This window comes from Papio anubis, unplaced genomic scaffold (genome assembly GCF_008728515.1).
Source record: "Papio anubis isolate 15944 unplaced genomic scaffold, Panubis1.0 scaffold160, whole genome shotgun sequence".
In the NCBI taxonomy this organism is placed as follows: domain Eukaryota; kingdom Metazoa; phylum Chordata; class Mammalia; order Primates; family Cercopithecidae; genus Papio; species Papio anubis.
In genome coordinates this window covers 23,664-36,196 of record NW_022161580.1, presented here as the reverse complement: position 1 = coordinate 36,196, position 12,533 = coordinate 23,664, and the positions used below count along the sequence as shown (strand labels likewise).

At 44.5% G+C, this 12,533-nt stretch overlaps 1 protein-coding gene across 7 annotated transcripts; it reads right to left on the bottom strand.

The window, feature by feature from the left end:
* Positions 1-2,458: 2,458 nt before the first annotated feature.
* On the bottom strand, positions 2,459-10,640 carry LOC100999086 (beta-1,3-galactosyl-O-glycosyl-glycoprotein beta-1,6-N-acetylglucosaminyltransferase 3). Of its 7 annotated transcripts, none has more exons than XM_009210297.3 (4): positions 10,423-10,640; positions 5,597-5,995; positions 5,198-5,286; positions 2,459-4,660 (listed from the first exon to the last, which is right to left on the bottom strand). In XM_009210297.3, the coding sequence occupies exon 4, from the start codon at positions 4,228-4,230 to the stop codon at positions 2,914-2,916; it is 1,317 nt and encodes a 438-aa protein (XP_009208561.1). In that variant the 5' UTR covers positions 4,231-4,660; positions 5,198-5,286; positions 5,597-5,995; positions 10,423-10,640; the 3' UTR covers positions 2,459-2,913. The 7 variants fall into 7 exon arrangements, with proteins under 7 accessions (XP_009208561.1, XP_009208562.1, XP_009208564.1 ...); XM_009210298.3 differs by having other exon boundaries at positions 5,597-5,785; XM_009210300.3 differs by having other exon boundaries at positions 5,597-5,721.
* Between the last annotated feature and the right edge of the window lie 1,893 nt (positions 10,641-12,533).

Below are 12,533 nucleotides of genomic sequence, written 5' to 3'. Positions count from 1 at the left end.
GGTGGGGCTGGGAGCAAAGCGAATAGGACTCTATTACAATGCAGGCAAGTTGGTAGTGACAATGCCCATTACCTAAGAAGTACAACCTAACCAAAAACAAGCAACTTTTTTTTTTTTTTTTTTTTGAGACTCAGTGTTGCTATATTGCCCAGGCTGGAGTGCAGTGGTACGATCTCAGCTCACTGCAACCTCTGCCTCCTGGGTTCAAGCAATTCTCCTGCCTCAGCCTCCCAAGTAGCTGGGATTACAGGCACCCGCCACCATGCCTGGCTAATTTTTTGTATTTTTAGTAGAGATGGGGTTTCACCACATTGGCCAGGCTGATCTTGAACTCCTGACCTCAAGTCATCTCCCTACCTTGGCCTCCCAAAGTGCTGGGATTACAGGCATGAGCCACCATACCTGGCCAAAAGTAACTAACTTATAAATTAAAAACTCACTGTGTCAGACACAGTGATAACTCTCAGAGTTACTGGGTTTGCACAGAGAAAGTTGATCATGAGAGAAAACTTGATGAATTGAATGACAACAATCAGAAAGGGCTGGGTGCAGTGGCTCACGCCTGTAATCCCAGCACTTTGGGAGGCCAAGGCAGGTGGATCACTTGAGGTCAGGAGTTCAAGACCAGCCTGACCAACATGGTGAAACCCTGTTTCTACTAAAAAAGTATAAAAAAATTAGCCGGGCATGATGGCACATGCCTGTAATCCCAGCTACTCGGGAGGCTGAGACAGGAGAATCGCTTGGACCTGGGAGGCAGAAGTTGCAATGAGCTGAAATCACGCCATTAGTTGCATTCCAGCCTGGGTGGAAAAAAAAAAAAAAAATCAGAAAGGAAGAAACATATTAATGATATCATGACATATTAATGGGAACATCCTTCAGATTACACAAATTAACTTGCATATAAATCTCTTTTCCAAGGTATATTATATGCAGGAGATGAGCTGTACTATATTCAAAGGGCACTGCCTATGTTTTTATAGCATCCCCTGCCCATCACAGAAGAGTATAACTTAGCCAACAACTATCTCTGGAGCTTCAGAAAGGAAACTGTTTCGCTAGGTAACACTTGGGAGGTAGTGTGCTGTATGTGTGTATACATATACACACATATACATATGTATATGTATTTACACATACACACATATACTTATGTATACGTATTTACACATACCTTATTGTCTCCCCACAAGGAAATGTGTAATCTGCAGAATCGCAAATAGTGATCCTCCCATTCACATTATGAAATAAGAGTTTTGATTCAAGAGGGGGCCAGGCGTGGTGGCTCACACCTGCAATCCCAGCACTTTGGGAGGCTGGGGCAGGTGGATCACTTGAGGCCAGGAGTTTGAGACCAATCTGGCCAAACATGGCGAAACCCCATCTTTACTAAAAATACACAAAAATTAGCTGGGTATGGTGGCTCACATCTGTAATCCCAGCTACTTGCAAGGCTGGGGTGGGAGAATCACTTGAACCCAGGAGGCGGAGGCTTCAGTGAGCCGAGATCATGCCACTGCACTCCAGCCTGGGCAACAGAGTGAGAATCTGTCTCCAAAAAAAAAAAAAAAAAAACCGGTTTTGACTCAATAGGCCTAAACATGGAATAACAAGACATCCTGGCTTAGCCAAATAGTCCTAGTTTATTTTTATTTCTCAATATAATTATTAGTAGTGCAGACTCTCCCCCTACAAAAACATGTTCCACTTTGAATAATAAATTACACATTACCTTACCTGAATGGCTATTGTCTCCTTTATGGAACATTAGTTAAGCTTTGGCTGTGAAGCGGACAAAATTAGAATTAGTGCTGCAATTTTCCTGTAAGAATACAGGTGGTCAAACTGGTTAAATCACCCTGCCTTTCCTTTACAGAAAAGTCACGAACATGGCAATATAAACAAAATGAGGATGGCTCTCAACAATGAAAGAACCAGCCCTGTTCCCCTGTCTTCATTAGAATTTGCTATTCATAGGCCAGGCACGGTAGCTCCCACCTGTAATCCCAGCACTTTGGGAGGCCGAGGTGGGCGAATCACAGGGTCAGGAGTTCGAGACCAGCCTGGCCAATATGGTGAAACCTGGTCTCTACTAAAAATACAAAAATTAGCCAGACATGGTGCTGCATGCCTATAGTCCCAGCTACTCAGGAGACTGAGGTGGGAGAATCACTTGAACCCGGGAGGCGGAGGTTGCAGTGAGTTGAGATTGTGCCACTGCACTCCAGCCTGGGTGACAGAGCAAGACTCTGTCTCAAAAAAAAGAAAAAAAAATTGCTACTCATGCAGCTTGTCAGGACCGTTTCAGAATAATGAGAACTCTCTTGCCAGCCCCTAGGGATTTTAAATGTCACCAATAGTTACGAGAAAAAGTCTCACACACTTTATCTGCTTATATTTATATTATTTCTGACATACTAGGCAAAAAAAAAAAAAAAAAATACTAGGCAAAAAATTACTTTGAATCAGGAGCTATTTATTTTTAAGTTAACAGTACAGAAGGGAAGGCTCTCTTTCCATCAAAGTTCTCCTCCACGCTACAAAACCTAGAATTATTAGGAACAGCAGCTCCACAGAATGGAAAAGCTACCAGCAGGCATTCAACTGAAATCAAGTCCCCTACCACACATCCCTCCTTCACTCTCGCAATCACAGCAGTTCTCATTCTCACTCGTTGAGAAAGTCAGTGAAGGAACTGCTAGTGTTAGAGGTGACAGAAAAAGCAGCATTCACCCAGGCAGCAATTTAAGGCAACAGATCTCCTTACCCACACTCTAATAGCAGACCCCTTGTCCTAAGGGATGCCACGAATTGCAAAGCCCTGGTCTCCCACCCGCACTGTCCCAGCAAGTTCTGAGCATGTTTGTACATGCTCTTGCCCCACAGGTAGCAATGCTCCCATAGTGTGTCTCAAAGTTCAGTCCCATAGATGGCCTTATAACGTAGGTACTCTTCTAAGCACTGAAGAGCATTATCATCTACCTTTGGGTCAAACTTGTTGGCCAACAGGTGATGGTTTTGAAGCATCCAGTGCAAGTCCCCAGCCCCATAAACACAGATAGCCCGCTGGTGGATTCCAGAGCAAGGGGCATAAGGAGCACCCTTATCGATGTCTCCCTCATGATCCTGCCACTTGACCAGCCTGGCAATAGAAGTCATGTCTGAGATGTCATACTTGGGGTGGTTGGGAACAGAGCCAGGCATCCACCGTGCACGCTGAAGGGTGGCCCAGAGGTGTTCATCAGGGCTATAGGTGTCTTTTACCCATTCAATCAGTTGTTGGGATTTAGGGTTCTTCAAAACATGTTGGACAAAATCTCGGGAAGCCACAATATACGCATTCCCTGTAAACATAGTTAAATTATAAGGGGGAGGATCCTTCTTCTTGTTGGTTAGGTGTAATGTGTCCCCCACTACCTCAAAGTGATATTCCCAGCGGGTTTGTTTGTGCTTGGGAGGTACCTCTGTCTCCATGCTATTCCTCCCATTCAACATCTTGAGAGCCTGGACCATCTCGGCATTGCTCTTTAGAGGAAAGTCTGTCCCGCATGTATTCAGGAAGTATTTCCATGGCACTGAGCTCTGGAGCAAGTCTTCCATGCAGTTGAGGTCAGCTTGCACCCTGGACCAGGAGGCGTAAATCACCCGAACCAGCTTACTGGCTATGAAGACATTTGGGAAGCATGAAATAATTGCTTTGACTGCCTCTTTGAAAGTTTCTGGGGACTTCTCATCCACGTGGATGCAGTATATGTTCTGAGGGGCATACACAGCTCGCAGTAGCCTTTCAAAGTTTTCAATCTTCTCATGAATCACCATAGAGTACGCAATAGGGAACTCCACCTCTTCTTTGCTCAGTGGGAACTGTATGAACTTCCTTTCCGCCTTGAAGCGTTCACAGTCTCTGGTGAGGGAGAGATAGTGGGTGTCTGTAAAAGGCTCCCGCTTCTTCTTGACCTCCAGGTTATTCAGAATAGCCTGAAACACGGCTTCTGGGTCCCCTCGGGTGATCCCTGAACAGTTGATAGACCTCTTTGCTGGCAGTTTCAGGGAATTATACAAGATATTCCTACAGTACTGGCTTTGAAATTCCCTGGACTCCAGACCCAAGTGGTCAGAGTCACACTTCAACCTTAAAGAAAGTTTCAGAGCCACAATGGCCAGCAGCATATAGCAGCCCAGGGCCCACAAGTAATGCTGCCGGCAGAGTCTCTTCCATTGAACCATTGTCACGGAAGGGTAGACAGGTGGAGATTGACCACAGGGAAGGAAGAGGAGGACACAATCCTTGGACAGAACAAAATGCCTCCAGTTACAAACTCATCATTCCCAGAAACATCAAGTTCAATTCCAAACTGATGGCAAAAAATAGTTCTTACCTGGACAAGTATCCTTAGTAAAGACCTGCCTAGAAACCCCTTACATCTGGTTCGTTGATGGAGATCTGTAACCTGACCCTACAAACTAGCTGACCACACTAAGGTCTGGATCTGGCTCCACCTCCACCCCAGGAGAAAAGAAAGAACTGAGCCCCTGCTGCCATGGAGTGTCATTAGTAAGAGCAAGTCCCCACCCACCCTTCATTCCTCATTCTTCTTCTCATGCCTTACCACCCTAGAATGTAGCTCTTCTCTGGGGTCTGGAATTTCTGATAGATCTGGAGAGAAAAATTCATAAAATTCAGACTCTTGGCATCGGTTCTAGAAACCTAAAGGTCCTTTTAAAACATTTCTTGCTTCTATTTTGGCAATTTATATAGCATTAGAATGCTTTTCACCATATATACTGGTCAGATGTGACATCTAGCCACACTTTTTAAAAAATGTTCTTAAAGAAGTAAAAATAACTGGATATTATCCAAAAATTGCATTGAAATCATTCAGAGTATCCATCCAAATTTAAAATATACTTGCACACAAGCTGTGTATATGCAATATTTAATGAGCACCTTTAGTGGGTGAGAAATATTTCTTTTCTTGAGAAATATTTATGTCCGTTGTCCCATTTAATAACCTTCACAACCAATCTGAAACGTATTATTAAGCGTCTTTTAGAGATAGGAAAACAGAAGCTAAATAACTTGCCACATACACACATGTTTTAAGAAGCAAATCCAGGACTCCTCTCCACTCTCTCTTCTCCCCCAGTGTTTCTGTCTACAAGCCTAATGCTTGTTGCAGCAAACCACACCTACCTTTGAAATACAATACAGGAAGTATTACAGCTCTTTCATATTTTGTTTGGACACCCAAATTTCACTGTCCAATGAAGACCAGGAAGCCCCTTTTAAAAAAAAAAAAAAAGAGAATAAAGAAAAGAAAAAACATTGTACAATGAAATCCTAAGATGAATATGGGGAAGAAAAAAAAAAGAAAAAAGAAATACAACAAAGGGTACTGAATACCAGTAAAGAAAACCAGATATTATAGAAAATAATCCCTAAAAGGAGAGGAACAAAATGTGCCACATCCTTCAAGCAATGATTATTTTCCCTTGTTGTAGCTCTTTCTAAACACAAGATTGTATTCTCTTTAGTAATAGCTTTTATGGGAATCTAAGAGGAAGGAAAATGAAAAATGAAGAAAAATCTCACCTTAACAGCTTCTCTCCTGCTTAGGGATGATCTCTCCACAAGGTGTGATTCTGTTTCCAAGTGAAGACTGGCCGTATGCCATGGCAGCAAATGTGAACCACTACGTCCCCTGATCTTCTAACCCTCTAAAAGGTATTTTCTGACATTCATAAGATGTCCAAGGAACCGTTTCAGGCTCCTCTTTAATATCTACAAAGTAGAGAGCAGCAGGTGGCTCCATCACTCACCTTTTGACTTCCTGCTCTCAGATAAGACAGCAAGCCTAGATAAATCATGCAGAAACATTCTCAAGCCCAAGTCATTCAGGGAGGTGAGTGAGGCAGCAAAGAATGCTGGCAATATCCGAGAAGGCAAGCTGTACTTCAGCCAGACCAGCCCAGTTTGTACCTGTATCATGAACTATTCATAAAAGCCTGTCAGTGCTCACGTAAGAACTTGAAAGCCTTTTTCCCTCAACAAGGAACCATAGAAACACAGAGATATGCCCCTGCCTTCTTTTGTTTGGGAGTCCAAATGTCACTCATGTTCCCTGAACATTACAGGAGGTGGGAATAAAAATACCCTTCAAGGATTTTTCTTTTGTTATTTTACTTTTCTTAAAAAAAAGAAAATCAATGAAAACCATAGTTCATTCTTCAAATGCAACTGCTCCCTCCTGGCCCCCCGCCAGAAAACATCCATTTGCCTGTCTTTGCACGACTATTAATAATCTGTAGGTTGTAGAAATACCCACAGGGTTCCAGTTTGTAGAGCTTGCTGACTAACGTCTGTGAGTCTAGAGCTGTTGGCAGTCTAAGGAATGGATTACACTATGGGCTGCTGGACTTCAGTGCGAGCCCCATGGGGTAGTTTTGGCCATGTTATAGACTACAAAGTGCCTTCTTCAAAGCTGCTGACATTGCTAGTCTCTCCCCCACCCAGTCCCCAACTGCTCCTCCTAAAAAGCAACATTCCTAGCCAAATATCTGAACAGAACAAGTTTTTTGTTGTTTTTGCAAAGCGTCTGGCTCTGTCACCCAGGCTGGAGTGCAGCGGCGCGATCTCGGCTCAACGCAGCCTTGACCTCCTGAGCTCGAGCCATCCCCCTGCCCCAGCACCCCGAATAGCTGGGACCACAGCACACACCACCACACAGAGATAATTTTTTAAAAATTATTTTTAGTAGAGATGAGGTCTTGCTATGTTGCCCAGGCTGGTCTCAAATTCCTGGGCTCAAGCGATCCTCGCACCTTGGCCTCCCAAAGTGCTGGGATTACAGGAGTGAGCCACCACGCCCAGCCTGAACAGAGCAAATTTAATATAAAGAACTTAACTAGGTATAAAGTTAAGGTATACAGTGTTGGGGAAGGCGGGCTCTATTAAGGTACTAGCAATTGTTGGAGGTAGCTACCACTCCTAGATTGAGGAAATTAAGGGAGGAATTGGAAATTATTAAATTGAAATTTTGGGTGGCGGGACACCAAAGTAGCTAAAACTCATAGCTCTGAAGAGTGGGGACCACTCAACTAATGTTGAGGTCTCTGAGCTCAGAGGAGGGCCCTCTGGGCTGAGATCCAGACCTCTCAGGAGGCAAATGATATCTCTGCTGATAGCTACTGTAAACTGAATGTAGTGCAGCTACACAAAGAAACAGCCACTGAGAGGTAAATAGGCGTTGACATGATGACGGTCACAGAAGCAGGAAGTAGATAGCAAGCAAACAGGAAGTCCCTCCTCCAGCCAGCTGTCTCCCTACTGCCCTTTATCGGCGGAGTGTAAGCAGAAACGTGGTTTGCAAGAGGCATGAATAATCTCCAGCATCACAAAGTAGAGTTGAGAAGGGTGGGTTTCTTCTGAAGATAATGAGGCAATAATGGAGATGAGTCAGAATTGCCTTCTTGGTGCATGAACTGTTTACACGCATTCACCTCCAAGACTTTCAGCGCAGAGAATTTAGGTATTTTCTTTTTTGGTCCTCTCCCCACTGGCCTCTGACTGTAGATGAAGCCACAGCAAAGACAAGAAAGTCATGTAGGGTTGCCAGAGGTGCTTGAACCAGAGCAACTCCATCTTGAACAAGGGCTTGGTAAAATGAGGCTGAGACCTACTAGGCTGCATTCCCAGATGGTTAAGGCATTCTAAGTCACAGGATGAGATAGAGGAGATCGGCCCAAGATACAGGTCATAACGATCTTGCTGATAAAACAGATTATAGTAAAGAAGCTGGCTAAAACCCACCAAAACCAAGATGGTGACAAGAGTGACCTCCTGTCCTCACTGCTACAGTCCCACCAGTGCCACGACAGTTTACAAATCCCATGGTAACAACAGGAAGTTACCCTATATGGTCTAAAAGGGGGAGGCATGAATAACTCACCCCTTGTTTAACATATCATCAAGAAATAACCATTAAAATGGGCAACCAGTAGCCCCCTCAGGGATGCTATGTCTATGGAGTAGCTATTCTCTTATTCCTTTACTTTCTGAATAAACTTGCTTTCACTTCACAGACTCGCCCTGAATTCTTTCTTGCGCAAGACCCAAGAACCCTCTCTTGGGGTTTGGATCAGGACCCCTTTCTGGTAACAGTCATCTGCAACCCTACTTGGGCCCTGCTCCACAGGCTGTTTTCTGCAGTACTGGGATTCTCAGTGACTTTCCATTGTTGAGTGTAAAATCTCTGGGACAAGAATGATTATGGGATAAGCACTTGCTTCAGTATTCAAATCGAGACAACCCCTCCACTTTCTTCGTATCTTACTTTTCTTTGGTGACCCCCTCAAGCCTCACCTTCTTTCCCATAAAAACTGCATTATAGAGTCTCTCAGTAAGAGAAAACACTTTGAATACTTGAGGGCTTTTGTTTGTATATGTGTTTTTGTTTTTAGAGACAGGGTCTCGCTGTCACCCAGGCTGGAGTACAGTGGCAGATCATAGCCCACAGCAGCCTCAAACTCCGGGTTCAAGCCATCCTCCCACCTTAGCCTCCCAAGTAGCTGGGACTACAGGCACACGCCATCATGCCCGGCTAATTTTAATTTTTTGTAGAGACGGGGTTTCACTGTGTTGCACAGGCTGGGCTCAAGCTCCTGGGCTTCCAAAGTGCTGGGATTACAAATGTGAGCCACTGCGCTGGACCTATTTTTGTTGTCACTTCAGTCAAGGTCTGGCTGTACAGCCCAGCCTGGAGTACAGTAACCTCTGCCTCCTGGGCTCAAGCGATCTTCCTACCTCAGCCTCCTGAGTAGCTGTGTTTTGCTTGCTTGCTTGTTGATTGATTGATTGATTGATTGTAGGGATGGGATTCACTGTTCCCCTGGCTGGTCTTGAACTCAGGAGGTCAGGCAATGTCCCCGCCTCAGCCTCCCAAAATGCTAGGATTACAGGCAATAGCCACCATGCCCAGTCAAATATTTTATTTTTAAGGTAACCAAAATAAGTTGCTTATGTGTTAAATATTTGTTAATATCACATTAACAAATCATGACTCTATTTTGTTGAGATGATCTACATTACAGTAACGCCAAGTACCTAGTCGTAAAGCCCAGTGTGCGACTCAGCCTGAAAAAGCTAGGTCTGAATCCTGGCTCTGCCGCATTCAACCTGAATGATCTACAGCAAATTCATTCATCAATCTGTATTTTAGTGACTTCCTTTGCATAATAGAGGCTAATACTAACACTTGTTTTGTAGGACTATTGAAAAGATTAAAGAAGATACATACGAAGGACCAGACAAATGTAGCCTGGTACTTGGCAGCCCCTCAGTGAAGGTTATCATTAAATAGATCCAGTGCTAGCCCACAAAGACCTATTTTACTGACAAAATAACTCAAGGTGGTTACAAGTAGCATTCCTGAGCTCTGGACCAAGCAGAAGTGTTAATGCTTATGATGTAGTGAGGGAAAGGCCTAAGAATTGCCCTCCATCTCAGTGCTCTATGGAGAGACCCTATTGTAAGTTGTCACCATCAGCACCTCAGGGAGAACAAGACCAGGGATGAGCTGCAGCTGACCCCAGGGAGGTACAGGAGAAGGGACAGAATGGCTGCAGAAGGGCACAGGAAGATTGGGGGTGAGGCAACCTGCAGAGATCAGGCAAGCATTCAGAAAGATGGCCAGCAGCTTCCACACCTTAATTCCATGCTAGCCCTGAAGAACATACAGGACACTTGGCAAGAGGGAGGAAGGGCGCAGTCCCAAACTGCCTGGGATGCCAGGCACATTTCAAGGCAAAAACTTAAACCTGGGGTATGTGGCTTTTCAAAGGGTTCCTTTTACCCCTGCTAAGGACAAAAAGTACAGCCAGATGATGCTGAAAACAAATTTATCCAAGAGCCCAGGAGTCATGAAGCTATTTAGACATCCCAAGAACTGAAAGGAGGACCTTCACCTCCCTCAGTAACCAAAATATAAAAGTAACATAGTATAAGTAAGTCCAACCCAGTCCTGAGTTTTCCCACAATGACTAGTACTATGATGCTGTCTTTGAAATAGCAAACTCTTCCCACTCAGACTCCTCAATCTTTTTCTCCTAACCATGAGTTCAGGCTTCCTATGGGCCAATAGCTTTAACTTCATCCCTTGAGCTTTGAATGATAAATCCTTGTATGTCTGTGAAAAGGTCTAAGAGTTCCGGTCACGGGAAAGAGAGAAATTAAGCTAGGGTCATCAAGGTGGTGCTGACAGAAGCCAGTGGGATTTGATGTTGACCTTGATGGAGGCTCAAGGAACCCTACATTCCCAACACCAGCATCAGAGAAGGGCCCAAGAGGTAGGATTCATCTTAAGCTGAATTTACAAATTAGCTAATGCACGCTTTTACTTATTTTGTGATGGTGGCATTTACCTTTGCCAGGCATCAGCTTGGTCTTCTCATTGACAAGAAGCTCCTTGAGGTCATGTTCTTTATCTGTTTCCATTCAGCACCTACAGTGATCGGTATTAGCAGAATCCCAGGGCTTCCCAGAACAAAAACTGTTGAGTACAGGGCAGGTCACAAGTACAAGGGCAGTTCCAGTGACTTATAGAGAAGAGGCTCTGACTCAGAGAAGCAATGAGAGAGGATAAACAGGAAAACCCAGTTAATGTGTCACTGATTAGGCTGGAGCTAGAGTTTGAAAAAGACTGAAGGCACTAAAGAAGAAAGGGGGGGAAGCGAGAGGGGAAGCGGGAGGGGAAGCGGAAGGGGAAGGGAAGGAGGGAGAGAGGGAAGGAGGGAGAGAGGGAAGGAGGGAGGGAGGGAAAGAGGAGGGAAGAAAGCTACCTCACTGTCCTTGGGAAGGTCGTCTAAGTCAGAAGTTCCCCTTATCCACGGGGGATACACTGCAAGACACCCAGTTGGATACCTGAAACAGCAGATAGTACCACACCCTATGTATACTGTTTTTTTCCTATACATACTGACATAGTTTGAACATATGTTTCTGCCAAATTATTGTTGAATTGCAATCCCCAACATTGGAGTTGGGGTCTGGTGGGAGATGTTTGGGTCGGGAGGGTTAATCCATGATGGCTTGGCACTATCCTCTCAATAGTGAGTGGGTTCTCATTGGATCTGGTTGTTAAAAAGTGCATGGCACCTACCCACCTCTCTACCTCTCTCTCGCTCGTTCCTGCTTTTTCCATGTGATACACAAGCTCCCATTCTTGCCATGTTAGAAGCCTGCTTCCCCTTTGCCTTCTGCCATAAGTAAAACCTCCCTAAGACCTCCTCAGAAGCTAAGCAGATGCCGGCTCCACACTTGCACAACCTGCAGAACCACGAGCCGATTAAACCTCTTTTCTTTATAAATTACCCAGTCTCTGGTATTTCTTTATAGCAATGCAAGAACAGCCTGACACATACATACCTGTCATAAAGCTTTATAAATTATGCACAGCAAGAGATTAACAATAACTAATAAAACAATTGTAACAGTATATTGTAGTAAAAGTTATGTGTGTGTTTTTGGACCATTGTTGACTGCGGATAACTGAAACCGTGGTAAGTGAAATAGAATAAGGGGGGACTACTGTGCTGGAATCGTGGAAATATGGCTTGTTGGTAGTGTTGGGGGTCAGAAGCTGATGTTCCAAAAATGACACCTTGACCTACTGAAGGAGCCTCAAGTTCTAGCCCTCCCACCGTCTCTGAAGCTGAATTTCTATTATCTGCCAAAAATCCAGGCCCATCAAGAACAATTGCTTTTTTCTTCCCCTCCCTGAAGACCAAGGGTGTAACCACACCTGAACAGACATGTTCACACAATAACGCTCAAGTTAATCTCTGTTCCCTGATCCATTCATTCTCTCTAGTAAACCCCTCAACAGAATTCTTCTTCTCCTCTCCCCTCCCATAACCTATGTTGGCAGGGTGGCATATAATCTTCAGAATCTCCTTGCAGGGTGCTAACCACTCTGTGATTCTCCCCAGGTGTGAGTTAATACCATTTGCAGGCCCCAATGAACCTGCCTTTTGTGAGCTGTGAGATGATTTTGCAGTGAACCCTCAAAGGATAGGGAGCTTTCCCTTGGCCTTCACAGTAGCTACTAGAATTAATGGATAGAAGTTCCCTAAAGTAAACTATATGCAAAAATGTGATGCTACAGAGCTGAAGCTAATAGAAACCCAAACAACTTTTTTTTTTTTTCTTTTGGAGACAGAGGTTTTGCTCTTGTTGCCAAGGCTGGAATGCAATGGCGTGATCTCGGCTCACGGCAACCTCTGCCTCCCGGGTTCAAGCAATTCTCCTGCCTCCACCTCCCCAGTAGCTGGGATTACAGGCTTGTGCCACCACGCCCAGCTAATTTTGTATTTTTAGTAGAGAACAGGTTTCTGCGTGTGGGTCAGGCTGCTTTCGAACTCCCGACCTCAGGTGATCCACCCACCTGAGCCTCCCAAGGTGCTGGGATTATAGGCATGAACCACCGTGCCTGGCCCCCAAACAACATTTTTAAAGGGATTAATTTTGTTTAGGA